The sequence below is a fragment of the Anopheles stephensi genome, chromosome 3 (genome assembly GCF_013141755.1).
Source record: "Anopheles stephensi strain Indian chromosome 3, UCI_ANSTEP_V1.0, whole genome shotgun sequence".
NCBI lineage: Eukaryota > Metazoa > Arthropoda > Insecta > Diptera > Culicidae > Anopheles > Anopheles stephensi.
The window spans coordinates 17,529,478-17,554,682 of NC_050203.1; the positions used below are offsets into that span (position 1 = coordinate 17,529,478).

A 25,205-nucleotide genomic window follows, 5' to 3' on the forward strand; every position below is an offset into this window, starting at 1 on the left:
AGCGTTCGAAAGCAAATCGTCACCATTTTGGGACCCGGAATGCTAAACCGACGGGCTAGCTTCATGAGACCCATTTTACGACCCGGTCTGTAAATATTCTTTCCCCATGACAGCAAACCAATATTTAAGTACAGAAGATTTTGACCCGATGATGAACGCGCACTCTGGTGACCACACACCACACCCCACACACACAGTGCACAGATCACCCGGGCCGCTAAGCGTTGATATTTTATTAGCTAAAACTTATCCACTCAAGTGACACACATTTACATGTTGTTAAGATCTATGCACCGACGACGACGACGACGACTTCCGGACGAACGGGTTCGCTCGCCGTTTGCGAGACTCTCGCTAGCGATGTCGCACCTTCTTGTTCGAGCTGCCCTTCTTCATTGAACCGATAGTACTCGCCTTGTGTTTGGCGGTGCTGCTAGGCGTGCTGCTACTGTTCGTGGCCGCTTCCTTCGCTAGCCCGGAAGCGGCATTGTTCGACTCCTTGGCGGTGGGTGAAGACGCACGGTTCAGCAAACCAGCCGCAGAACCGGAGGACGATTTGTCTACGGCATTGGCCTTCGACTGGTTGGCTAGCGCTTTGCTGACGGAATTTTTCAGCGGTCCATCCGTTCCCGCCGCGGCCGAGCCTGCCACCGCGACCGGTGTGGATGGTTCGCGATTGCCGGCGGTGGAGGAATGGTTGACGGTCGTGTGTGTACCACCGGCCTGGTTGTCGCTCGAGTCGTCGTTCGTCATCGAGTCGGATTCGGAGTTACGCTCGTGCTTGGTGTCACTCGTATCCACCAGCCCACTGACGGCCTGAAGGAAAAAAAGGAAATTGAAAGTTGTTTGAGCATATCACGGTGCGGTATGGTGTATGGTGGCATAGATTAGACAAAGGATCTCTTCTCACCGCCATCGAGGTGATGGAGGACTTGGAAAAGAGTCGCTCCGCTTCCTTAAACTTCCGGTTCCGTTTGTCCGCCTTCGAATTGGTGGTTTTGTTTGTGGTCAGGTAGCGATCCCAGCCGCGTATGATGTTTCCGTACAGTTGCGTATCTTCCAGATAGGAACCCTCGAACGCATAAATTTGCCGCTCCAGATTGGCAAGCGTATCCTGGGGAAGTAAAGGTGAGTAAATTAATCGTGCTCCTCCTTTAGCGACCGTTGTAAATGTTTCTATTCATCGGTAATCATGGCCAATGTGGTGTCCACCCCAGCGCTCGGGGTAGTAAACAATAACAAACCCGCCACAACGCTTACCGAAATTTCTGCCTTCCGCTTTACGAGCTCGACCAGCTCCGTGCGGCTATCGATGCTGTTGGAAGATTTCGTCGACATCTTGGGCGCAGTTGAGCTTTCCGAATACACCGGGATACAGGGCAGGGGGTTGAAGATTTGCCGACCAGACCAGTACACAACGGCAAGCAATTTACGATCGATCTCTTCGATTGTTTCTGGACTCCACCTTCAGCGCGGACAATAAACAACAAGGAAGGCGCTTGGCATTTGACAGCAGTTTGACAGCTAACCTCTGTGTGTATACAGGGTGGGCGCCCGTTTGCGAGCAGTAGTTGGAAAGAGACGGCAATTGCGCGTTGTTCGCCGATACTCGATTAGTTCGTCGAATTCGAACGCGCTGGAGTGTGTACGATGAAGAAGAGGAAATACAAAAACCTACTGGTTTGAAGAGAAAGTAAAATTTTTCACCAGCTTGATGCTTTCTAGTTCTTTCTCTTTAGCCCATTGCTCAGCTGCGTTCTCAGATTGTCCGTCCCGAAAGCGATTTTTATCATAATCGATCAACTACAGCGTTCATCGATTTCATCGAAATTGTTTTCACTGGATAGAAATCCAGCTTAAGGGCTGCATATCGGGTTTAGCAGCTATTTTGATTAAGTTCTTTTGAATAATAGCAAGATTTAAATTTGGTAGGAGCAAATGAACAAAAATTTAGTTCTTGAAGTTGCAGCAATCGTCTCTTTCCCACGAATACTAGCCAACGTGAAATTGTTACTTGGGCCTCGTCTTCGGTGCTGCCTGATTTTATTATTTTTGTAGAGATTCCATTAAAAGTTTTTAAATTTGTGTAAAAATGATTTTCTTCTTCACAATATATTAATATGAAGCATATTTATAGCGGCATGTGTCATTCATTTCGTCCCGTGGACGACCCGCTGTAGTGTGTGTGTATGCATCTCGCTGCTGCCGTTCTCTCGAAACGCGCTGGTAAGCTCGAACGGCCATATTTTCTTTCACTTCGGATAAAAATAAAATGCCATTTCACGCGAAATCGGCGTAACGGGCATGTGGAGTGGTGCGTAATTACGCTGGGCCAGAAAGAAAGTGTCGTTTTTACCATCAATTGTGTGTGAGCTTGTCCCATTCGTTAGCTGATTCTTCCCCATTATCGTCTCGACACACGGCAGTAGCAGGGTGCGTAGTAGAGTTTGCCAGAGTTCGCTGCGGAGGTGATTAAAATACTGTAAAATCTCGCGTACGTGTAGAAACGTGTACGTGCGTGCACTCTTGTACCCGAACGCGTGCATTACAGATTGTGCTGAAATTAAGTTCGATAGTTGGGTGTTCTTTTGATAGAAGAAAACTGGCGTGGAAAGCCAATCAATCGAGGAAAGACATCGTGCATGAAGGAAGTGAAACCCGTGGGGTAAAATTTCTTTCTTTGCTTCGTCGTTCATCGTGCTTTCCGTATGTGGTGATGACGACATGGTTGGTGCGCGATCGTTGGTGTGAGATGATGGTGGATCGCCTCCGTACGGTTGTACGGTGTCCCCACTACAATACACCACGGGCACACGGCCTGTGCGTGCGGGGTTCGTAGTGTTCGTGTGCCGTCGTGCGTTCACGTATGTGCCCGCCCGACTGTGGCAGTTTGTGCGTGCTTGTGTGTGTGTGTGAGTGTGTGGCGGCGATTTGCAGCAACAACCATCGTACTCGGCAACCGTTGGCTGCTGTTTCAGTTGTCTTTCCGAGTGCATGGCTGACCGTTGCTAAGAACTAGAACCAGCTGCATTTTGTGTACGGTGCAGTAGGCGGGTGTGCATGTGTGTGTGTGTGTGTGCGTACGCTTTAAGAAAGTTGAATTTATTTCTTTCAACGCTTCTGGATACCCGGTGGAAGAAAGAACAAATTGTAAGAACAATTCACCAGAACCATTTTGTGCCAATCGAGCCGAGATAAAAAAGGAGTACGACGAGGGTGATGTTGCGCTTTTACCTTTTTTTTTTAACGGAAGGCAACCCCGTCGTCTGATGCTAGCGTGTGTGTGTGTTTGTGTGCGTGAATGTCGTTATGCTCTCGAAATGTAGGGAGGAGTAGAAGAAAAGAAATAAAAAAAATGCGTGCCTCCGTACTATGAACAACCCTTGGCTGTGTGTGGCTAATACCCTCTTCGCTGCTGGAGGAATGTAGTGTCGGCCCGTGCTGTGCTGCTGGGTCTCGGTGTTGTGGCTATATTGGTGCGAACAACGAACGTTGAGTTGTGTGTTTTGTGTTCCGTGACTGTACCCAATTCCTTCGCCGTCTATTCAGCACATCAGGAGCAGACACACAAAAAAGCGATTGCAGTCACGGGAAAGGAACGGCCGATGGTGTTCTGTTCGTCGATTCGCGGTTTGCCCAAGTGTGTCTGCTTCGCTATATACGGCTTATATGTTGCGCTTCGTTTTTGTTCTAGAGAACGGATCGTTTTTCTTTGCATGTGTCTTGAAGCATCCATTGCCAAGGTGTAAAAGTGTAGAGAAGTGCATTTTGGGTAGTCATTTATTATAAAGTAATTTCCTACAGGATCCCAGTAGTAGTAGTGAAAGGCTGGTGTGATGCCTTGTCAATCCTCCCACTGCATTCCGGTCAGTCATGGCTGTGTCATCGTCTGTCGTAGTTTCCTGCCCGTTGGTCGGCACGTACCGGGTGGTAAAAAGGAAATGGCGTAGATAACTTTAATTCGCCTCACGCCGCGCGCCTGGTCGACAGGGCTCATTTAAAGGCATTTCCGTGTACTCATCGTCATCCTCCTCCGTTAATTGCCGTCGTCGACGAAAAAAAGGGATGGGATGCATATATGCGTATCTCAGCATCGTCATCATCGCACACCACCACACACAGCATGAGCACATTATCCCTGTGCTCTGCAAAGCAGGCAGTCTCGTAAAAAATGTAGCTAGGCGTCGATTTCGTGGTGTGTGTATTGTGAAAGGATATTTTCAGCGTAATTTAATCGCAGCGCACATCGCCCGTTCGGCGAAGGTCTGTTCTTCCATATTTCCCGAGAAACTTTGGTGGTTGTGTTCCAGCGCTAACAACGTTTTTATTGCCCCGTTCGAACCAACAGCATTGAACAAGGTTGAACATTTTATCCGCAACGTGGTGGTCATACATTTACATTTGTTCCATATCGCATGTGTGAAATAATTAAATTGTGTCGTGTGCAGCTCGTTTGAAACTGTGTAATGGTGTGACGTGTTTACGCCAGATGCAAATAGCTGCTGCTGTGTGGAAAGTTAAAACATTTTAGGCGAAAGACAAGTGCATTACGTTAATGTTTTACGCACCGCATTTTGTTTTTATTATTTTAGGTTTTTATGGAATCATCCCCTATTATTACTAATTTGCCTTTCTGGTGACTTCATGTTCTCTTCAGGATCGTTGTACGGCGGCTGGTGTGTTTACTAGGCTCGCGGTGTTCCGGTATACTTGGCGTGAAACGCATCTTCATCGTCCGTCGTAGTAGCGAGCGTAGAAACACACGTAAAGCCACGAAATACGATAGTGCGAACAAGAGATAGAGAGAGAGTGAGTGAACGTATGTGATTTCTCTGTCACGCTAATACGAGAGAAAGAGAGAGAGAGAAAGCGAGAAGGCTGATACGGTGGTGCTGTAAACGTAAAGTGTGCGCTCGTGTGTGTCGGTTCTGAATGTGGTTGTAGTGGTGCAGAGTGTGTACACTGTGTTTGTTCGAGACGGATCTTTTCCTGTGTCTCACTGTAGGCCGCAAGAAAAGTTTACAAAAACCGTTGAAACGACGGACGTAGTGTGGACTTGGGATCATCAGTAGCAGCAGCAGCAGCAGCAGTACCAATCAATCCTCAGCACAGCAACAATGGCGTGTGCAACGTTAAAACGTTCGCTTGACTGGGAAAGTCTAAACCAGCGGCCCACGAAACGGCGAAGATGTCATCCGTTCGGCAGCTCCAGCCAGAGCTCATCTGCCTCCGCCTCCTCTCCATCATCGTCGGCCTCATCTTCCACATCCGTTGCGGCGGCCGCGGCTGCCGCGTCGATGCGCGTCATGGAACCGAAACCGTCGCCTTTTGCAGAAGCCACCTGTTCCAAACTGACACCAGGTGAGTGTACATCCGGGACGAATTGGGGACGGCGGATGGGTTGTTTTCCGTCTCCTCCTTTTAGCCTACATCCATCAATGCGAGCAGAAGGTTTTAAGGTCCAGGAAGAAAAAACATCTTTTCCTAGGTCCTTGGAGAGGAGGACCCTTGAACACGCGATGCGTGGAACAAGAGAAATGTGTGGTGTCGCTAGAACGGAGTCAGAGTCTACGCATAATTGTATGCGAGGAGCCTTTTTGCTGTTGTGTCTCTTCCTGGCCACAATCGACCAACGAGTGTATGTGTGGAGAAAGGTCCTGATGGGAGTTTCTCACGACTTTTCCATCGACACGGGTTTATTCCGGGGAAAAAACAATACGCCTCCCATTCCCGGATGCATAAGCGGTCAATTGTGACGGGGGAAAAAAATCAAATGTCGCGTTTATATTTTCTCACACTCCAGGCTGTAGCAGCGTGCGATTCATTGTACGTGAATCCCTATAGTAGTGGACAACCACCGTATACACACCCCGAGCTGGAGTGAATTTTGACCCCAATGGCGGCATATATATATAAAAGGGAGTTGCCCATCCGTAGCATGCAAGACGAGGATGGAAGCAGCCGTTCATGTCCTGTCGAGTCATGTATTGTGCATGCTGCTGCTGCTGCAGCCAGTCTCAAACATGCCCTGCTTATCAATGCCCTCGGTCGGTGGTGTTGAACATTCTCCCCTTTTTCATTTTTGTCCAATGCTTGTTTTCCGTTCGTGTCTCCTCCGGACGGCGGTGTGGGGTTTCTTTCGTTTTATGTGTCTGTGTTTCCAATGCATTATAAATGCATTGGCGTGTAATGATTGGAAGGAAAAACGCTTTTTAAGTAAAAGAAACTAACGACAACATGTCCTGGAGAACTTTTCCTGCAGGCAGGCCGACATTGGTTGCAGCTGGAAAATATGTTAATACAATCCTGAACAAAACAACCAGACTGGGTTATGTTTTTTGGCCTTCCTTGTACGACTGCCTATTTCACGACCAAGTTATGCTTTTTTTTGTACCCGGCGCAGAACAACAAGTCCAGAGCTACGAGTGTCTGGTCGCAATGAAACTGTTTTCCTCTATCACCCCATCGTCGTTCGTAAATCATTTGGCACACAAATAGCCAGAAACAATTCCTTACCACGTCAACCACGTAGAACTCAGCTTATTTTATGCGAGCAATACTCGCTCTCCTTTGGATGGTTTGGGTGGCTGGCGGATCATCCGAGTTCGCTGAATCAAATGCAATCGTTGGGATATAAACCGTTAATGTCCGTGTAGGGAAGAACCCCGTACTTTAGGGGTTGCGTTCGCCGAACGAGGTGGCATAATGGGTTTTGCGTTTTTATTAAAACTGCTCCTCCTGACTGACATGGTGCGGTGCGCATGTAAAAGCGAAGGGATGTGCCGGCAGCAAATGTGGGGTGTGAATATCCTTGCGTCGTCACTGCGCTGCCAATACATAAGAGCACGTGTTTATATGTTGTGGTGGACGTACAATCAGGCTAATGTGTGACCTGTACGATGGTCTAATGTAATGAAATAGATAGATTTTGTTTGTGTGGCACACTACTTTTAATGTTTCCCAAGCGAGAAGTTCAATTGCGAAGTGTACGGCACAGGAAAGTAGACATGGTTCTAAGAAGCTATTTCCATTTTTTTTAAATCATATTAAAACCCCTCCTGAATACCGTGTTACTTAATTATACGATTTGGCGTTCCTAGCTAGTGGACACACGATAATTTAAGCTACATAATGCCATTTCCTTCCCATTGCCGGCGCCATACCTCCCACAACGGGGAGGAATCGTTTTGTGCCCCGAGAGAGTCGTACAGGCGAAGCGAGCGAAAGGTGGTACGTGTGTCTCTGTGTACATAAACGCGCCCCGAAGCAAGCATTTTTATAGCCCATGGTCCGTCCGTTGTCCATCCTTGTGTTGTAGACTTTACTCCCTCGAAGGCAGCGTGTTACCACCATTGCTTGGGCTGCGTTTGATTAAAATATGTCCTCCTTTTGGCTGGTGTACGGGTAATGCGAGATATTCCGCACGTCGCCGCCACCGCCGCGCTACGTACGCTTTCGGAGTCATAATGCGATGCAATTTTAGCAGGATACATCGGAACTACGTGTTGGTCGATTTCGAATTGGATGTTCGGGTCAATGTAGATGTGGATATCGCTTGGGGAGACGTTTGCGAAAAATTTGGTTAAGGGATGAACTGTTCAAAGCATTGCATTTTATGGTAATTGCATTGAAGTCTCTAAGGTTTATGTTTTCACTGAACACTTACCAGCTAACGTCTGGAGTATAGGTAGCAATTGGAAAGTACAATTGGAAGAACAATATTACTAAACATGGACTACACACATACCATGAGAAGGGGTCTGGTGTAGCATAAATGCAGACAATTCACATAAAACTTAAATGAAATCGACCCTTCCTTTCTTGGTAGGACACATCATTCTAACGTTCTCCATTTATCTCCTTTCCATGATTGGTATCTTTAGAAAAAATGGCACAAAATATCACGGAGGAAATCAAAAGACTGCACCGCAGGAAACAGCTCACCTTCAACAGCCACAACGTCGAGCGCATGCAGGATTCGGAATCGAGCGGCTCGGAAATGGGCCCGGACAGTCCCCGCCGACCAGACAGTCCACCGAGCATGGTGAAAAATCCAGAGAAAGCCCTGTTCACCTTCAAGCAGGTAAGTACACGCACGCAGCTGGGGTCCTTCTTTTTTTACCAATAAATCGCTGAAAACTTGCACAAAGATCGCTGGGAAAGAAGAGAAATAAGAAGAATTGGAAACACACAGGAAGAAAAGCTGCTTTTTTGTGTTGCTTTGGACCTTTGTATTAATCTCACTCAATTGAATATTTTGTTCATGTCGCCTTAATGCTATTTCGTACCATACACACACACACACGCACAGGTACAAATGATCTGCGAACGTATGCTGAAGGAGCGAGAGGATGCCTTGAGGGAACAGTATGATGCAGTGCTGACCACAAAACTAGCCGAACAATACGATGCATTTGTGAAGTTCACATACGACCAAATACAGAGACGTTACGAAGCAGCGCCAAGTTGTAAGTGTGAGACACGGGTAAAAAACCCCTTTTTGCCATCTATATTAACCACCCATTACCGTTTTTATTTTGTTCACCTTTGCAGACCTCTCCTAATCAGGGATCATTGGAAAATATAAACTACGTGAAGGCATACCTACCAGCAACGGCGCGCTAAACAGAAGAGGAATTAATTACTAAATCACGAATAATAAATAGATACACACGTAAATACACACACACGCAACCGAGCAGAATATGTGTGTGTGTGTGTTGTAGCTTAAGGTATAGCAGCTGCTCTCCTACATCTCTATACAGGCGCATCCAGGGATTCCTAACTCACAGAAGAAGCAGCAAACTGCAACGCGTCAGCAGCCGAAACACAGCCAAAAAAACAAACACAAAAATGCATCAAAATCACTCAAACCGCAAGTAAGAATGCGTTCAATACACACACAACATTAGCTATACTGCAACGCGGGGCGGGGATGCAAACCAGACCAGACCACACGAATACGATTTTATTTTGCTGAAGGATATCTTTGCTGGTGGTGAACCATCGCCCCGTCTCACACATCTCTTCTCGGCTTATATTTTGTTACTTTCGTTAGCTTGAGTTTACTATTTCGTTTCGTAATAAATGCGTTTTTCTTTTTGGCTCGTAGTAACTATACCTGATGCGGACGATTAAGCATTACTTCCGGAAGGCACTGAGGGAATGAGCTGTGTGCCACTATAAAAGTTTTCCAAATTAAATTCTATTCTAAGAACAAGTTTTTCTTTTGTTTTACTCGTATTGCGTTGTTAATGAAATGGATGTGTATGTGTGTCCAACATTTGGCCCACCAAGGCTGTATGGAGCGCGAAAAGCACAATCACATTTGCCTAATTGATCTTTATGTTTTTCACGAGTTGTTGCAATTCAATACCACACCCTCTCTTAGCCACTAAGTTAGCTCAAATTTCCGTTGTTTTGTTTTTCCTTTGTTTGCAAAAACACATTTGTTACACGTAAAAGCTGCGCCGCCGACAACGACGTGACGACGCGCCGTAAGCATTCTCAGTAATTTATTAAGCAAGTCCGTCACTCCCCGCAACTACCTACAATCAGGCAGAAGCAATGCGCCTTCCTTCGTGGTGTATTCCTTCTGGTCTGGCGTTTGGTTGCGCGACTTGGTTCCCTGCTCTGGTGTCTCTGGGTGGTAGGGAACGACACTTTCTTACTAGAATATTTAGCACGTAAGAAGCCGGTGCACCTTCCTGCGCTTTTTTGGTCGGTGGGAGCGAGCTTTCCGAGCCAGGATTCGGGAGGAATTGTGTGTCCGATTCCCCCCCCCCCCCCCCCCCCCCCATCGTCGAACCGTAGTCCTAATGTGAGTTGAGAGTAGGTTTAAGCTCGTATAATGTGTGTACTGTGTTTGGTTAGCCCGATCGATAAAATATATTCCTTTGACTGCGGAACTAATTTGTCATATTAGTTAGAGCAGATGCTCTCGTCACATTCGGATTGTTCTAAATAAGCATAAAGGCACAACGTAATTTACAACAACAGTTTCGTAAAATGTACACTCTTTTTCTCGATCGATTTTTTCTAACATAATTTCGGCAAATGAAGGTTATAATAGTTCGGGAGCAAATTGAAACGATAACTACACATGCTACTACTGTAATAACGACGGGAAAGAAAATGACACAAAAAGTAAGCAAAGGAAAACTCTAACTACAAGCATAAGAGAGAGAGAGATGGAGAGGAGGGAAAAAACCACAAAATATATAGTAAACACTAAGAGGAAGTAGGAAAGAAAGATAGAAACAAAACGCAACGTTAACTGATAAGTCGTTTATATACACGAATATATGTTTTGTATGAAAAAGAAATGAAAAACCAGAAACGGACGTACCGGAGGAACCTCGGGAAGCGCAGACACAATGTGGAGGAAAGTCTAAGGAAAGGAAATGGCGCATACGATGAGCTCTAACCGCTTGCCAACCACGAGAGCAAGCATGATAACGGTTCGGATACCTTAACAGAAAGCAAAACTATCAGCAGCAGCAATTAACATACTACTACTATTACCTACTATTGCAAACTACTATTGCTAAATTACGATTACTATTATCTACCAGCTAATACTACTACTACTACCATTGCCTAAAGGTACACCAACAAACCCCGTCTGTTCAGTGCATTAATTGGCCTTGCTTGTTGCAGCAGCAGATAGGTTGGGTGGGTGCCGAACGTTTCTCTTTCCTTGTTCACTTCTCGTTCAAGTAAGTGTGTGAGCCACAGTTTTGCGCATGATGGAAGCAAACTTAACTACAGGATTGTTTTCTTTACTTGAGAACGGCGGCCGTGCGTCGTATGATGATATAGACATACCGTGGCCCCCATCGAGAGGGTTTGATTTAAGTTTCTTTAAGCTCGTGTACCGGCCGGCGATAGTTGTAAGGTTTGATAGTAAACAGTTGGAAAACAATATTAGCACGAAAGCAAAACACAAAAAACAAACACATTTGGAAGCAGCATTATCTACATTTCTCACAATCAACAATCAACGGCGATCCAAACGCTCCAAGTTCTTATAGAAAGGGTAACAACATAGAAGAAGAAAAACACCAGCATACAAGCAAACAAAACAAAGCAGAAACATAATAGGCATACTAATAAACTAGGAAAATCGGCAATCGTTGTTAGTGGAAAAAAAAAATGAGATCGCGCTGCTGCTTCTCCGGGAAGAAATAGAATCGGTTGAAAGACGACAGACAACAACAAAAAAGAGAACGGATGATATCAAAGATGTAGCATAACAAAGACGTAATAAGCTCTTAGTGCTCTAGTGTTGCCATAATTAGTAGTATATATATTCACAGAAAAGTGTCTCTCCGTTTGCTCGACCTTTCCTTCCTTGCGCCTCATTCATAAGCTACACACCCGCGCGCAGTGGTGGCGTTGATGATGAGGATGAGTGGTGGAGGGGGTGGTGGTGGTGGTGGTGATAGCGAAATGTGTGGTCTCTTATCCTTATCGGGTGCGAATATTGTCCCCGGCGAACAAACATCCGCGGGGAAGGCATCGAGACGATCATTTATATTATTTATCTGACGAAATCAATGCCCCCCACACACACACACAAAACAACGATCTCCTCATTCGGTGATTAATGTTGCAGTAATATACACAGCACAAGTAAAAAATCATAGTTTTATTTACTTTCAATAAAACAACACAAATCTGTCTCATGTCAGGTTGATTTTATAAGGATTTAGAGAATTTGCAATAGCTTACAGCGATGGAAAACCGGCTTCGAAAATTGGCGGTGGAAGAAATGAATGAAGGGAGGATAGCCTAACAGAAAATCCCCTCAATTATTACTCAAACCCAGTATAGGTCTCACTTTGGCAAACATATTAGAAAAAGCTGGCGGTTTTTATTTTATAATTTGCAGTGATATGAGATACCGACATACAGGCAACCAAACAAGCTAGAGAAGGAGAAGGAGAATTAAAAAAAAAAACATCCTGGAAAAGCAAAAGTAGGGAAGAAAATGAAGCAGCAACAAAACAAACATGCTGATCATAAAATCGACGATACGCGATCAACTCTAGGATTGTACGCAAGCCGCGCTATCATCATATATACATATAACTTCTAAGGACGTTCGTTTAGGAGGGTCCCCCTACTATCGGGGCGGGCATGGAAAGTGTGATGGAGTGAAGCAGAGGAGGGTAACAAAAATTGCAACAAGACATTTGCTGCTGCCTCTAAAACCAGCGAATAGTGTAGCCACAGCGTACTGTAAGCTAAGCAGCGCATACAATTTAAGCTATAACTAACAGGAAAACAAGAAGAAACACACCATAAGCAAATAAAACAAACACGAAACAAACGACGCACTCTTTTTCGACATGCCGAGAGAGAGAGAGAGAGCGTTGCGCAATGAAGCGATATTGGTAAAAAAAAAGATGAATGAAGAATGATATATTTTTAATTTGTATTTTGATGACTAGAAATGGCGTAAACTAACTTTAAAGCTAATTCGCCAGAGCTCTTGGCTTCCAATTACTGAGTTTCCTCGACCTAATTGCCCCGTAGCGGGGATGGATGGGACTCGATAGGCAGTGTCCTGCTGTCGGTTGAAATTTCTCTTACCTTATTTTTTTCTCTTATTTAAGTTATTTAAACACATTTTTACATCAGTGAATCGGTCCCGAAAAAAATACACGACAAATATTATTTTTTAATTTACGTCAAGGGTTAATTTTGAAGTCTGAATATCCCACTGTGCAAAACCCACAGTTTCCAACTGGAGCTTATAAACGTGCCCAACAGCAGTGGAAGAAGCAGAAGAAGACGACACGCTGGTCTTGACAGGTCTCGTTGGTAAACTTTGAAAACGTGTTTACCGGGCACCAGCACTTGCAGAGTCGGTAATTTTGTAATATTATTTCTCCTCCGCGCACGGTCGCCACCATGGATATCGTAAAGGAGGTTTTGGAGAAGCAGCAGCAGACGCTGCAAAAGTATAAACCGATCACGGTACAGAAAACCCTCGACCCGACGATCGATGTGGGCCACATGATGGTGAGCGACCCGAACTACTTCGATGATGAACAGATGAAGTAAGTAGCCAACATGTTGTGTGTGTAAAAAGCTTTTGGTCGAGAATATTAATGCATTGTCCCACCCCCGTTTTCCCGTACAGAGCGGACCGCGAAAAGTATGTGCTGGATTTGACCCGCGATAATGTGCAGCTGCTGATTAACAGTATCTGGGAGCTGCCGACCGAGCGTGTCGAGGAATCGATTGTTGCTAAGCTACCAGCAGCGAAGGCTCCGTTGCCGCGTGCCCGAAAACTACCCGTCCCGAAACCGCTCACCAAGTGGGAAGAATTCGCCAAGAAGAAGGGCATCAAAAAGCGAACGCGCGAGAAGAAGGTGTACGATCCGGTGCTGGACAAATGGGTACCGACGTACGGCTTCCAGCGGTACAAGGCGGAGAAGGAGAAGGATTGGGTGTTGGAAGTGCCACAGAACGATCCGTACCGGGACATGTTCAAGGAAAAGCGCGATCTTCGCATCGAACGGGTGGCTAAGAATGAGGTGGCCCGCATGAAAAACATTGCCCGTGCGAAGAAGATCGCTACCCCGCGGACGGGTTTCGTTGGGCCCGAGTCTGCGTCCGCTAAGCAGGTAGGATTTATAAACTGTGGTTCTCTATTAGAGCTCACAAAGCATAATTAAACAAAACCGTTGCTCTTTCTCCATCTTCTAGCTCATCACTGCGTCCAATATTGCTAAAGCATCGACGGCATCGGTGGGAGTGTTCCAGGAATCTCTGCCGAACGATAAACAGGCGCGCGGTATTGGCGTGAAGGAGCTGATGCCGGGCGAAAAGCGCAAGAAGAAGGCATCGACGATTGCCGGTGAAAAACGGCGCAACATGGATATAGTGACGAAAGTGTTGAACAAGAAGCCGAAGATCGACATCGATCGGGCGATTTCGTTGCAGAAGTCAGAAGCACGCGCAGAGTACGTACCACTACCGCGTAGCTGCGGGTACGATACAGGTTAACTCACGACTTTTTCTCCCTCTTTCATATCCTTCTTACAGACGCGAGGAGGAAGAAGCGGCCAACGAAGGCACGGGAAGAAAGAAAGCTGGCAAGGGTGGCAAAAAGGCGAAAGCATTCAGCCGAAAGAAGCCAAAGGGTGGCCAAGGAAAGCGAAACCACAGCAAGCGTGCCGTTGGTCGGAAACGTCGTTAAACCTGTTGGCGTTTGGATGGCTAATGGTAAACAAAACACATTCAATATACTTGAATATATAACATTTATATTAACAGCTATCGTCGTAAGTTCTAGATCGATATAATTCGTGTAAAAAAAGAAGCATTTTTTATGAGAAAGTTTCATTAAAAGGAATGGATCTAGGAATAAACAAATCACAAATCCTTCATCTAACGCAACGAAGTAGGGGCGCAGAGCTTATTGTCCGAAACAACAGACATTGGCCGAATTTAAAACATTCAAAGGTGCATGGAAATATCGATCTACCGAGAACATTTGTGGCCCATTATTGCGTCATTGGATTGGTGCTTGCTGTTGGAAGGAGAGCACACAACATTCCACACTTTATTCCGTGCCGCATCGCAGTAGGTGAAGGACGCTTGGTGTTCGCGATATCGTAGCCAACTACAACAGCAAACACCACCGTGTGTCAATCACTTTACGTGCAAATCGTGTTCCTTGTTCGATTTTGCTAGGAGCGAAAATTTGCACATTACGGTGCATTTGCTTCGGACACGGCCCGGATACACGCAGCAGCAGTGCCCACAGTCGTGCCGCATTGGACCAGCCCCAATATCCTTACCGAAACCGGCACAACAGACACTACGCAGACGAAGGTAAGCATGTGTGCGTGTGTGCAAAGGTGCTTTTTTCCACTGTATATCGTACAGCTGTCAGTCGACTGTCAAAGTATTGGGTTCTTTTTGCAGGGAGCGAAAGAAAAAGGAAAGCAAAACATAACACCGTGTGCCGTGTCCCGTAGGGAGAAGGTGGTCGAAAATATGGTTCCAAATTCTCCGGATCGAACGTAGAAGAGCGCGGCCTTATCGCGTTATCGGTGGGAAACGTTTTGCTTCACACCATTATTCAACCGGTTAAACGCAATACCAACACACCGATGCTGGTGCACTGGTTGCGATAATTGGACCCGGTGGCATTACGGAACAACTTCGGAACTAGCAGTGCAGTACATCACTCGCGGACAGAATACGAATCTAGCTGTGTGTGGATTAAGGCACCAAAAAAAAAAAAAACAGCCATTCCGGAACCCGCTATCGATTCTTCCCGTGGGGGAAATGTGTGGTTCGTGTACTTGTGCTCCGTGGCAGACTGTCCCGTCGTTGGGTTGAGTCTGCGGTCCGAATAGTGTAGAGTGTGGAGGATAAAAAAAAAAACGCGAGAAACGAAAAGATCTCCTACGAGGATGAGTACGCTGTTCGCACGCGTATTCCGGCAAGCTTGGGCCACGTTCGAACAGACGGCTGCATCCGATGCCAAGTTTGCCACCAATCTGCACGCACTGCACCGTCTCGTCGGTCAGCTTACGCTCGCCGACATCGGGCTGGAACCGTCGCTCGTTGCCACGGAAACGTTCCAGCAGCCGTCCAAAGCACCCTGCACCTATGTCGGTGTGTTCGAGAACGATCGGTTCGCCATGTCCGTGTTTGTGCTGCGGGAAAACTATACCATGCCCCTGCACGACCACCCGCAGATGCATGGCCTGCTGCGGGTTGTGTCCGGTGCGGTACAGATCTGCAGTTACAGTGAGATCGCCCGGCGCGACACGGTAGAGCCGAAGGATGGCACACTCCGGCGGCACGTGCTGGTAGTGGCAGAGCCGGAAAAGATCATCAGTTCGACGGCCGGTGACTGTGCCGTACTGACACCGACCGAGCGTAACTTTCACGAGATAACGGCAATCGGTGGGCCGGCCGCGTTCTTCGACATTCTGAGCCCCCCGTACAACCTGTCCAGCCAGCCGCAGTACTTTTTCTACCGCAAGGTGCCAGTACCGCGCCACCTGGCCGAGATGGAACCGCTCGGGTTTGGTGGGCCGAACAACCGGCCGGCACAGGAAGATGAGCGGCCCCGGTACGTGCTGGAGACGATTCCCAACCCGGAACACTACTACTGTGATACGGTGCATTACATTACGCCGGAGTTTATGTACCATCCGGGGATGGGAGGCAGCACCGCGTCGTCGTCATCGCCGGATGTGAACGTTTAGGGCCGGAAGGCGGAACATCCGGACAATACTAGCGATTTTTCCGTAGTACCTTTGCCAGCTAGGCGGAAGAAATGCTTCTCCGACGCTTGCGTTTTTCTTTTTTGTTGAATTTGTTGATTTGTTTTATCTTTTTTCCCAATATTAGTGTGTAGTGGAAACGGTGCACCGGAATATGGGTGCATCGATTTAGTCCTAGAGTTCACCCAAGTTCTTTTGGACGATGGTGGTTGCTTAGAGGAAAACCAGCCCTTAACATCACCTGCACGCAGCATAGGAAGCTACTGATGCATGCAAGCTAATGTTAAATAAAACCAAATTTAATTCTACAACAACCAGCTAATACGAAGGAACACTAGGACCAGGAACCGAAACGTGATGACCAGGAGCAGTTTTCCCTTTTGTAAAGGGCCACGTCGTTTATTTACATTATTTAAAGCTTCGTTCGCTGTTAAACAGCAGCAAAAGTGTGTCGTAGATGGTAAAGTAGAACGCGGACGTGCAGCCGGCCTTCAGCAGCGACGGCAGCAATCCTTTGTACAGCCCGCGCAATCCTTCGCCCCGGCCGACCTGCACCAGGCAGTGAATCATGTGCCGGCAGACAAAGTGTTGCCCGAACGTTTGGCGGCTCTGGGCGAACCCTTGTATCTGTAGCCGTTTCTTCGTCAAATCAAGCGGATACACGAGCAGCTTGGTGCAGAATCCGGCCAATCCACCGCAGACAAACAGCTCGCCGGAAGGTAGCTGCGCTTCGGCCGGCAATCCTTCCAACCGTTTCGCGAGCGTACCGAACAGATTGTAAAACATAAACTGTCCCCCGGCGAGCGGGGCAATCTGTAGCATGGCGGGCCCTACGCCACGATACAATCCGCGCACTCCCTCGTGTCGGTATATCTCGCCCAGGCCTTGCAGAGCGTTCCGATAACCACGGCCCGGATCTTGTGAGACTAGGCGCGTTCGTATTACGTCCAGTGGCATAATTGTAAGCGCGGCAAAGGACCCACTGCATGCGCCACACAGAAACTGTCGGCCTTGGTCGTGCCCATCGAGCAGGGGAAGATCGCGCAGCACTCGGTTAAACCGTTCGTAGAAGGAAAACTGTGCCACACCGTACACGAGCGATAGAACCTGGGCCGGATTGTGTCCCTTCCAGAAGGCTAGCAGTCCTTCCTCGCGAAAGATGCAGCCGACCGTTTGTGTGATCGACCGATACTTGGAGCTGGTCGATCCGGCCTTGATCGGTTCCACCTGCAGCTGCAGACGAATCTTGAGCACATCCAGCGGCTGACAGATGAAGCGCGTGATGCAGCCCGTTAATCCTCCGGCCAGTCCGGCGTATCGGGTGTCGCTGTGCTTTTCGCGGTCCATTTCGCTGCCTGAAGATGATGTGATGTGTGCGTCCGTGTGTGTGTGCGCTAATTTTCGGTACGTTCCAAACGCTTTGGCGTTACATCACCTTTTTCCGCCTCGCTCGGTACTGTGGACGACTATCGGTGCGGGTGCGTAACTGTGTTGACCTTGCTAATCATCATCAGCAGAGTTGATTGCTGTTTGTGTGGTTTTTCACTCCCTTTTGGCAGCCCTTTTGCGTAGTTCCGTTGTTCCGTGTTGTTGAGTTTGGTAGCAGTAATTGTGGCGAACGTACTTCCAGGCAAAAATGATAACGCAAAAATGACACAAGACGTTTGCGATGCGATCCAAGTAAACAATGCGCACGTTTGTTTTCGTTCGATCTCTTTCTGGCAACGATTGTTGTCGTGCTCTTCGCACAACTACACGTATGATCGCGGCATGTGCAAGGTATGCAATCACAACAAAAGCACGTGGAAATGGCAACGGTACTGTGTCCTAGATCGAGGGGTTTAAACAGGACTTTTAAATGAAATGAAGACACTTTTCTAGAGTTAATAGTTTCGCTTCAAATCTTTAATTTTCTTATTTGTTTCAGTCGTCTTTTACAAAATCTTGCCATTTTTTTGTACAAAGATCCTAATTTTCTTGTTTTCTCCTTTCAATCGCTATCATCCTTGGCGTAGATCGTTTCATTTCTTCGCTTGAACTTCTTGACCGGGGTCGGATTTGTCAGGTCCGAGGTTTGCTGCTGAGGGCTGGACAGATTCAGATCATCAACGGCGAGAACCGATTCCGACAAGGTGGATGTACTGTTATCGCCCAGTTTCTGTGGTGTTGGATTGCTCACGCCACTGCAGTTGGGCGTGGAATCGTTCAGCGTTGTCGAAAGGTCCGAATCTGGTGCATCCGGCTGTCTCCATTTCGGTCGTGGCAACACGGAAGAGAGCGAAAGTTTCGGCTGTACTGTTGGTGAGTTTTTTACAGCTTCCATGTCTTCCTTTCGATCATCACCATTATCCTCGTTCTGTTCTTCGTCTTCATCCACGTCTAGTTCATCGGCGTTAGAAACCCGTGACAATCGCTTATTCGTCGATTGTTGCATCTCCTTAGCACTCTTCTCAGGCTGTGGATCAACGTACGTGGATGTGTTGAGTTTCTTCCCCGTCATTAGCATTGCAAGCCGCAATGGATCATCAATGTTTAGCTTGTCGCAAAAGGCCGTTGTTTGTGGGTTTAAAAATGCTTGCGGCTGTTCGACTGATCCCATATCCATCGCGACTTCGTCCGGCTGATAGGAGGCGGCTATACGAACAAAATCATCCGGAATGGTAAGATCGTTATTAAATCTTTCCAAAACTTTCGCTTTTTCCTCCTCAGATGGTGTGAAATTAAATCGCTCGTCGGACACTCCTTCACCCGGCATGTAGCCGTTGGACGTCCGGATGCTAATGAGATGATTGGTAAGGTTCAACACCGTCAACCATTCCAGATCGTACCTCAACCGAACGGGCGAAGGTGCATCGTTGCCTTCCTTTACTTCCTTCTTCTCGTCGTCACCACCCTCGTGCTCCGCGGGAATGTCCAGAATCTGCAAAAACCGTCTTTTTGGCAGACATTTGTCCAGGGCCAGAAATTTTGTAACATTTCCCTCGGAATGTGTTACCAGAGCGGCAAATTTACAGTGCAAATGGGCCGCAAACCAGTACGGTGGCTGCAGCTTCCGTAACAAATCTTCGCACGGTGCACTGCCCAACCTGTTGCTCTCAATGTCCTCCCGGAACGCTGGCTTAAAGCGTAGCAGCTGCTGCACGTTCCCGTGCCTGGTGATACCCCGGGGCCAGTCATGCGACAGCATCACATCGACAGTGGGCGTTAGTTGCTTCAACCGAAACACATCGATCTGGCGCTGATGGTAAACGCTTCGCTTGCTGGCCTCATCGTACGGTGGGAATTCGAAACGACCCTTCAGGAAATCGTGCCCCTTGAAGATGCCTGAAATGCCACCGATGCGTATACCGTTGCAGTCGACAACCCCCGCATAGCCGAGGTAGTAGATGTTCGGTGCTACCCATCCACCGTAGGGTAGTTCCTGCAGATAGTTGGACGCTTCGTGATTACCACCGATGAAGAGCGTCAAGATGGGCGCCTTCTTCTCGCCACTGTAGTACCTGCCGGATACCCAAAAACACCACAAAACTGGGTATTAAAACGTGCTTCGCTTTGCCAACAAAACCACACTACCTACTTGTAGAAGCTGCACATATCCAAATGTTTCTGCGGAACGGCCATACACTGCAGGTCCTGTAAGTTGCGCGTAGATTGAAAGTCTCCGCAGCATATTAACAGATCTACCGCAATGTTTTGCTCCGCCTGTATCGAACCAATCAGATCGTATATCTTTTCCAGCTCACCGTGAGCACATCCTTCGATCGCTATTTTCATTACAAAAGGCGTGTATTACAGTCGGGACCGATACGAATTGCGGCCACTTTTGGCTAGCGTTGTTTACTGATTACCGGGCGATAGGAAAACAAAACTGTGAAGCAAAAACAAAAAAACATCCGATCCGTCATAAAATTCTACATGCATCTTGGTTTCCTTGCGATTGTTGTACATTTTTCACTGAACTGCGAGAGTGCGCCTGTTTTCGAGCAAATACTGCTCGGCTTTTGGCACGGTTGGCAACGTTCGGCCACGCCTTCGGTCAAAATCGTACCACGCATTCGAGCACTTTGTCGTTAAACTACAAACTGTCAACGGAAATTTGTTGAAATGCTTGAAATGACGCCAACAGCATACGAGAAGGTGCGATTTGGTTGGACCGTCGCGTAAACAGTACAGAAAAAGGTTGCGATAGCGGAAAAAGTGAGATAAATCAGTCGTTCGTGCATCCAAGTGTACATAGTTTGTGAAGTGAAGTGACACCGAAAGGATCCAGCAACCTGCTCGTGCGTACGTACACTGTTTGAAGCTGTGATCGTTGAGGAGATCTTCCCTCTGATCGGTGGAGACAAGCTAGCACAAAACCCACACCACAAGATGACTGCCGATTCACGGAAAATTCGCGTTGCGGTACGAGTTCGTCCGTTCAACGAGCGGGAAATGGAACACAATCCCCGTAACATCATTAAGGTAAGGGAGTAGCACCTGTGTGTGTGTGTTTTGGTGAGAGAGTATGATCGATAACAAAACATTGAAACGCCGTCTCCGTTTGCTAGGTGCTCGACAAATCGACTCTGATGTTTGATCCGGACGAAGATGAAGATGAGTTCTTTTTCCACGGCGTGAAACAAACGCACCGCGACATCACGAAGCGCGTCAAGAAGAAGCTCACCATGGAGTACGACGATGTGTTCGACAATACGGCCACAAACAACGATATCTTCGAGGTGTGCATGAAACCGCTCGTCCAGTCGGTCATGAACGGGGAAAACTGTTCGGTGTTTGTGTACGGTGCGACAGGCGCCGGGAAAACGCACACCATGCTGGGGAACCCCGACTGTCCGGGCATAACGTTCCTGACCATGAAGGAACTGTTCCGGCAGATCGAATCGCTTAGCGAGGTGCGCAAGTTTGACATTGGCATCTCGTACCTGGAGGTGTACAACGAGCTGGTGATGAATTTGCTTACCAAAAGTGGACCGCTCAAGCTGCGCGAAGATTCGAACGGTGTGGTGGTGAGCGGGTTGGTGCTGAAGCAAATTCACAACGCCGCCGAACTGCTGGACCTGCTGGCACTGGGCAACCGTAATCGGACGCAACATCCGACCGACGCGAACGCGGAAAGCAGCCGTAGCCATGCGATTTTTCAGGTGCACATTCGAATGGTGGAGAAAAAGACGGGACAGAAGCGTACGGTGAAGCTGTCCATGATCGATCTGGCGGGAAGTGAGCGGGCCGCCAGCACCAAGGGTCTGGGGATTCGTTTCAAGGAAGGTGCGAACATTAACAAATCTCTGCTAGCGCTCGGAAACTGTATCAACAAGCTGGCGGATGGGCTAAAGCACATCCCGTACCGTGATTCCAACCTGACGCGCATTCTGAAGGATAGCTTGGGTGGTAACTGCCAAACGGTAATGATTGCCAATATATCGCCCTCCTCCCAAACGTATGACGACACGTACAACACGCTCAAGTATGCGTCGCGAGCGAAGAAGATCCGCACGATCGTGCGGCAGAATATTGTGCCGTCGAACGTGCCGAAGGAGTTCCTGGTCAAGAAGGTGAACGAGCAGGCTGAGGAGATCGAGCGGCTGAAGGCGAAGGTGGCCGATCTGGAGGAACAGCTTCGCAAGAAGGGTCAAGCTGCTGCTGCCGAAACATCAACATCACCGGCGCTCAACGAAACGTTACTAAACACGTGGATTTCGCGTATCGACAGCTGCTACGCCAGCATGCGCGAAGCCTTGGAGCACTTTATCGCGCTGAAGAGCAAGGAAAAGTTGATCAACATGCGCGTGAAGCTGAAGGAACAGGCGGAACACATTGCCCGGGTTGTGACACTCGACGGAAGCCATCTGAACGAGGTAAGGCCTTTGCTTGCTCGGTGTTTGAATGCTATCATTTACTTTATTCAATCTGGGCATCACTATTGCTGTGTGTGTGTGTGCGTGTGGCAGCACAACGTAAGCATCATTATTTGTCTCCCAGCAACTCCGACTGTTTGAGCTCCATTATTTTCTCCGCCTCCTTAACGAACCCGTCGGCAATGGCAGTAATTTGTGTCTGCGCCTGAAACGCCTCATCCTCGGAAACGTTGGACTGCTTTTTGAGCTTCTTGATCGATTGGTTCTGGGCGTCCTTGATGCGATCGCGACACTTGATGAACAGCACCTTGGCATTCTTTGCCAGCCCTTCGCGATGTTCGCGCGTCACTTTTGGCACCGGTATGAACAGTGTCGTGCCGTCCTGCTGCGGGTTCAGGTTCATTCCACTGCGCTGGATGGCTTGCAGCACGACCGGGATGGTTTGCGGAAACGAGACCAGATTGACGACGAGTGTTTTGGGGTTTTTACGCACCACCTGGCCCAGCTCCTGCAGCTGATAGTCTTTACCCTCGTACGTGATGCGTAGTGTTTCGATGGAGCCGGTAGTAGAGCGAAGTGAAAGATTCTTCACGTAATCATCCTTCATAGCGGCCAGACTCTTTTCCATCTGTGTCCGCAGGCCTTCCAGGTCGATGAGGTTGCCTAGCTGCTCTTCGTTGATTTGCACCTTTGCCGGGGCACCCTTTTTGTCTTTCTTTTTATCCTTACCCTTGGCATAGTGTCGAACGGATGCTGGTGTAGCGAGGATAGGTGGTGCTGGTGGTGGTGCCGATGTATCGTACCGAATGCTTTGTAGCGCTGTGTGGATGGTCCGATTTTGTGGAACACAAGTTGTGGAGGCACGAACGAAGGAACTACCATTAGTTGCTAGTGTTTTAATGCTAACCACACGAAGGAGTGAAGTGATTTGTAACATTTTGCGTGTTTATTTACGCTCTCTCGCGATGGAAGTGCGCGTTTGCAGCGGTCCGCAATCGTGGTTTTGTTTTGATGGTGTTGCCACCTGTCAGCTGTCAGATTTGAAATGGTCGTTAATCGCAACTGTTACTCACATCCGCACAGGACATTGCCAAACTGGAAGCGTCTATCGATCGTTGTGGCAAGCAGGTTGCCAACCAACAGGCCGATACATCACGCTGGAAGGAGCGGCTTCGGCATGCCCGTCGCAATCGGAATGCACTCCGGCAAGAGGTGCTGCAGTGTGAGCTGGCGCCAGTGCTGAAGGGATATGTTAGCGGAAAGGAGGCAGAAATTGAGGCGGTCACCGCAACGCTCTGGAAGGATCACGTGCTGCAGATGTCGTTCACGTACGACCAGGAAAACAAGCTGTGGCAAAACATTATGATGCTGAGCGGCGATATTATACAGCAGAACTACCTGCTGCTCCGGAGCATGGATCGCTTGGACAATTTAACGTTGGACAAGCTGAAGCGCCTGGTGAAGCTGAACCAACGGCAGCGCGGAGTAACGTTCCTTGACGACGACTGTCAGCAGGATTATCGCAACGGCATTGATCTCAGTAGCAACAGCTTGGACGACATTGCCAACCTGTCCGATTGTTCCGAAGACGCGATCGATTTCCCGCCAGACAATGCTGTTGCATCCTCAACCTTGACAAGTGTCGAGGGTGGTTCCAGCAAACGAGCAAAACTGAACGATGGCAGTGAGTCGGACACGGAACCATACTCGACGGTGCAGGAAAGTGAACCGGAAGCTGGTGTTGAGCGGAATGTGTTCAAAAAGCCGAAAACAGTCGGACGAACGATTTCGTTCAAAGCAACGACTGCTGGCGGTATAAGCGCACGACCCACACTGTCCCGCCGGACACCGACAAAGCAGCAGCAGACCAGATCGGCAGCGGCAGCAACGGCAGCAGTAATCACGCATGCCTCACAACGGCTGAAAGTGCCTCGGCTGGTGGTGAGCAACACTTTCGGTGGAATGAATGCGCCCGTAGGGAAGAAGATGGCGATGCCGCGTGGCGCCGGTGGTCAGGATGAGAACAAATCGGACACCTCGGATGAATCGAACGGGATCGGTAATATTGCAAATTCCACCTTTGATATTGCCTCCGCGAAAGATTCTGAGACGGAATCATTGTTTTCCAATGTGCTCGTAGAATCGAATGTTGACCCCCACGTGCTGGACAAAGGTAAGTTGTGAATGGTAACGCGCAAATAGCGACTACAGGCCAACTAACGCTCCCCTTCGTTCCGTTTCGGTTGCAGTGCTTCGCCGTGCTTCGATGAAGGGTGGCAAGATGACCCTTTCCGTTAATAAGGAAAACCGCAAAAAGAGCCCCAAACGGATAGGAAAGAGTCCGCGCTCGGTCAACCGAACGAACAATCGAAGTCAGTATGATGAAAATGTGTATGCTGCTGCTGATGGGCAGTGAGTGAATTCGGACGTGTGAAGCTAACCAGGAATATTGTCGTTTTTGTATTTTAGCAAATGCTTCCGCCAGCTCCGTCATCAATCGATACCGTATGATGAAGGCGAAGGACACGGCAGGATCGTCGAGTGGTGGCAGTAGCAGCGCGTCCTCGATGGCTTCATCCAAACCACTGCCGTCGGCCATGCGAACAGCCAACAACAACTTCGAATCGGACGGTGACCGCAATCGGCATAATCGGTTGATGGGCATTATAAAGAAATAGACGGCAACAAGGCTCCGGAAAGCAGAGTGTAATGCGCTAGGGAGAGATAGAGAGAGGGACCGATTTTTATTTATGGAGTTTATTCTATTTACGGCTTATATTGCACGCGTACACGATGCATGCACGTGCGATTCTCAACTGTTATATATTTTGTACTAATTCTTAGCTAAAGCGGGCGAACGGAGGACTGCCCCCGGGGGCCAGAAGAGTGGTTGGATGTTGTATATCGTCGTCGGGCGTAGGACGTTGAACGTTTTCAGAGCTCGGCTCGTGTTTGTAATAAGAATAAAAGACACCCATACCAGCAGTCTCCAAGCATATGTACTTTTAAGGCAATTATCTCAAAACGATCTTTACTAACGATTTGCCAAGGTATTTGCGTGCGTATATGAAAGCTCTAATTGTATACA

General features: G+C 48.1%; 8 protein-coding genes across 29 annotated transcripts; 4 read left to right on the top strand and 4 right to left on the bottom strand.

Moving 5' to 3' along the window:
• Positions 1-123: 123 nt before the first annotated feature.
• On the bottom strand, positions 124-1,610 carry LOC118513492 (chromatin modification-related protein MEAF6). Its single transcript, XM_036059315.1, has 3 exons — positions 1,261-1,610; positions 911-1,114; positions 124-816 (listed from the first exon to the last, which is right to left on the bottom strand). The coding sequence occupies exons 1-3, from the start codon at positions 1,336-1,338 to the stop codon at positions 355-357; spliced, it is 744 nt and encodes a 247-aa protein (XP_035915208.1). The 5' UTR covers positions 1,339-1,610; the 3' UTR covers positions 124-354.
• A 299-nt stretch (positions 1,611-1,909) lies between these two features.
• Positions 1,910-12,334, top strand: LOC118513493 (akirin). 22 transcript variants are annotated; one of them, XM_036059336.1, is made up of 5 exons: positions 1,910-1,928; positions 4,658-5,361; positions 7,884-8,083; positions 8,312-8,468; positions 8,554-12,334. In XM_036059336.1, the coding sequence occupies exons 2-5, from the start codon at positions 5,118-5,120 to the stop codon at positions 8,562-8,564; spliced, it is 612 nt and encodes a 203-aa protein (XP_035915229.1). In that variant the 5' UTR covers positions 1,910-1,928; positions 4,658-5,117; the 3' UTR covers positions 8,565-12,334. The 22 variants fall into 22 exon arrangements, with proteins under 22 accessions (XP_035915229.1, XP_035915215.1, XP_035915211.1 ...); XM_036059322.1 differs by lacking the exon at positions 1,910-1,928 and adding an exon at positions 2,131-2,226; XM_036059318.1 differs by lacking the exon at positions 1,910-1,928 and adding an exon at positions 2,199-2,468.
• A 431-nt stretch (positions 12,335-12,765) lies between these two features.
• LOC118513485 (ribosome biogenesis regulatory protein homolog) lies at positions 12,766-14,407 on the top strand. Its single transcript, XM_036059305.1, has 4 exons — positions 12,766-13,067; positions 13,151-13,637; positions 13,720-13,976; positions 14,059-14,407. The coding sequence occupies exons 1-4, from the start codon at positions 12,919-12,921 to the stop codon at positions 14,210-14,212; spliced, it is 1,047 nt and encodes a 348-aa protein (XP_035915198.1). The 5' UTR covers positions 12,766-12,918; the 3' UTR covers positions 14,213-14,407.
• A 117-nt stretch (positions 14,408-14,524) lies between these two features.
• On the top strand, positions 14,525-16,573 carry LOC118513491 (2-aminoethanethiol dioxygenase). The gene is made up of 2 exons (XM_036059314.1): positions 14,525-14,850; positions 14,944-16,573. Exon 2 carries the CDS (start codon positions 15,438-15,440, stop codon positions 16,239-16,241), a length of 804 nt encoding a protein of 267 aa, XP_035915207.1. The 5' UTR covers positions 14,525-14,850; positions 14,944-15,437; the 3' UTR covers positions 16,242-16,573.
• Positions 16,574-16,625: 52 nt separating this feature from the next.
• LOC118513488 (mitochondrial thiamine pyrophosphate carrier-like) lies at positions 16,626-17,980 on the bottom strand. The gene has a single exon (XM_036059311.1). It carries the CDS (start codon positions 17,604-17,606, stop codon positions 16,668-16,670), a length of 939 nt encoding a protein of 312 aa, XP_035915204.1. The 5' UTR covers positions 17,607-17,980; the 3' UTR covers positions 16,626-16,667.
• A 157-nt stretch (positions 17,981-18,137) lies between these two features.
• LOC118513484 (lariat debranching enzyme) lies at positions 18,138-20,136 on the bottom strand. The gene is made up of 2 exons (XM_036059304.1): positions 19,837-20,136; positions 18,138-19,759 (listed from the first exon to the last, which is right to left on the bottom strand). Exons 1-2 carry the CDS (start codon positions 20,031-20,033, stop codon positions 18,250-18,252), a joined length of 1,707 nt encoding a protein of 568 aa, XP_035915197.1. The 5' UTR covers positions 20,034-20,136; the 3' UTR covers positions 18,138-18,249.
• A 202-nt stretch (positions 20,137-20,338) lies between these two features.
• Positions 20,339-25,131, top strand: LOC118513482 (kinesin-like protein KIF18A). The gene is made up of 5 exons (XM_036059293.1): positions 20,339-20,723; positions 20,810-22,117; positions 23,201-24,290; positions 24,367-24,489; positions 24,587-25,131. The coding sequence occupies exons 1-5, from the start codon at positions 20,631-20,633 to the stop codon at positions 24,793-24,795; spliced, it is 2,823 nt and encodes a 940-aa protein (XP_035915186.1). The 5' UTR covers positions 20,339-20,630; the 3' UTR covers positions 24,796-25,131.
• Positions 22,131-23,156, bottom strand: LOC118513490 (ribosome-recycling factor, mitochondrial). Its single transcript, XM_036059313.1, has one exon. The coding sequence runs from the start codon at positions 23,052-23,054 to the stop codon at positions 22,227-22,229; it is 828 nt and encodes a 275-aa protein (XP_035915206.1). The 5' UTR covers positions 23,055-23,156; the 3' UTR covers positions 22,131-22,226.
• Positions 25,132-25,205: the final 74 nt, after the last annotated feature.

What these genes read in the sequence shown, in the direction of transcription:
- LOC118513492 (XM_036059315.1), bottom strand. Translation starts at nt 1,338, where the DNA reads ATGTCGACGAAATCTTCCAACAGCATCGATAGCCGCACGGAGCTGGTC. An exon ending in AGCGGAAGGCAGAAATTTCG is followed by an intron (nt 1,115 to 1,260) that starts GTAAGCGTTGTG and finishes TTACTTCCCCAG; the next exon opens with GATACGCTTGCCAATCTGGA. An exon ending in CCTCCATCACCTCGATGGCG is followed by an intron (nt 817 to 910) that starts GTGAGAAGAGAT and finishes TTTTTCCTTCAG; the next exon opens with GCCGTCAGTGGGCTGGTGGA.
- LOC118513493 (XM_036059336.1), top strand. Translation starts at nt 5,118, where the DNA reads ATGGCGTGTGCAACGTTAAAACGTTCGCTTGACTGGGAAAGTCTAAAC. An exon ending in CTGTTCCAAACTGACACCAG is followed by an intron (nt 5,362 to 7,883) that starts GTGAGTGTACAT and finishes TGGTATCTTTAG; the next exon opens with AAAAAATGGCACAAAATATC. An exon ending in CCCTGTTCACCTTCAAGCAG is followed by an intron (nt 8,084 to 8,311) that starts GTAAGTACACGC and finishes ACACACGCACAG; the next exon opens with GTACAAATGATCTGCGAACG.
- LOC118513485 (XM_036059305.1), top strand. Translation starts at nt 12,919, where the DNA reads ATGGATATCGTAAAGGAGGTTTTGGAGAAGCAGCAGCAGACGCTGCAA. An exon ending in TTCGATGATGAACAGATGAA is followed by an intron (nt 13,068 to 13,150) that starts GTAAGTAGCCAA and finishes TTTCCCGTACAG; the next exon opens with AGCGGACCGCGAAAAGTATG. An exon ending in AAGTCAGAAGCACGCGCAGA is followed by an intron (nt 13,977 to 14,058) that starts GTACGTACCACT and finishes TCCTTCTTACAG; the next exon opens with ACGCGAGGAGGAAGAAGCGG.
- LOC118513491 (XM_036059314.1), top strand. Translation starts at nt 15,438, where the DNA reads ATGAGTACGCTGTTCGCACGCGTATTCCGGCAAGCTTGGGCCACGTTC.
- LOC118513488 (XM_036059311.1), bottom strand. Translation starts at nt 17,606, where the DNA reads ATGGACCGCGAAAAGCACAGCGACACCCGATACGCCGGACTGGCCGGA.
- LOC118513484 (XM_036059304.1), bottom strand. Translation starts at nt 20,033, where the DNA reads ATGAAAATAGCGATCGAAGGATGTGCTCACGGTGAGCTGGAAAAGATA. An exon ending in GATATGTGCAGCTTCTACAA is followed by an intron (nt 19,760 to 19,836) that starts GTAGGTAGTGTG and finishes GGTATCCGGCAG; the next exon opens with GTACTACAGTGGCGAGAAGA.
- LOC118513482 (XM_036059293.1), top strand. Translation starts at nt 20,631, where the DNA reads ATGACTGCCGATTCACGGAAAATTCGCGTTGCGGTACGAGTTCGTCCG. An exon ending in ACGGAAGCCATCTGAACGAG is followed by an intron (nt 22,118 to 23,200) that starts GTAAGGCCTTTG and finishes ACATCCGCACAG; the next exon opens with GACATTGCCAAACTGGAAGC. An exon ending in CCCCCACGTGCTGGACAAAG is followed by an intron (nt 24,291 to 24,366) that starts GTAAGTTGTGAA and finishes TTTCGGTTGCAG; the next exon opens with TGCTTCGCCGTGCTTCGATG.
- LOC118513490 (XM_036059313.1), bottom strand. Translation starts at nt 23,054, where the DNA reads ATGTTACAAATCACTTCACTCCTTCGTGTGGTTAGCATTAAAACACTA.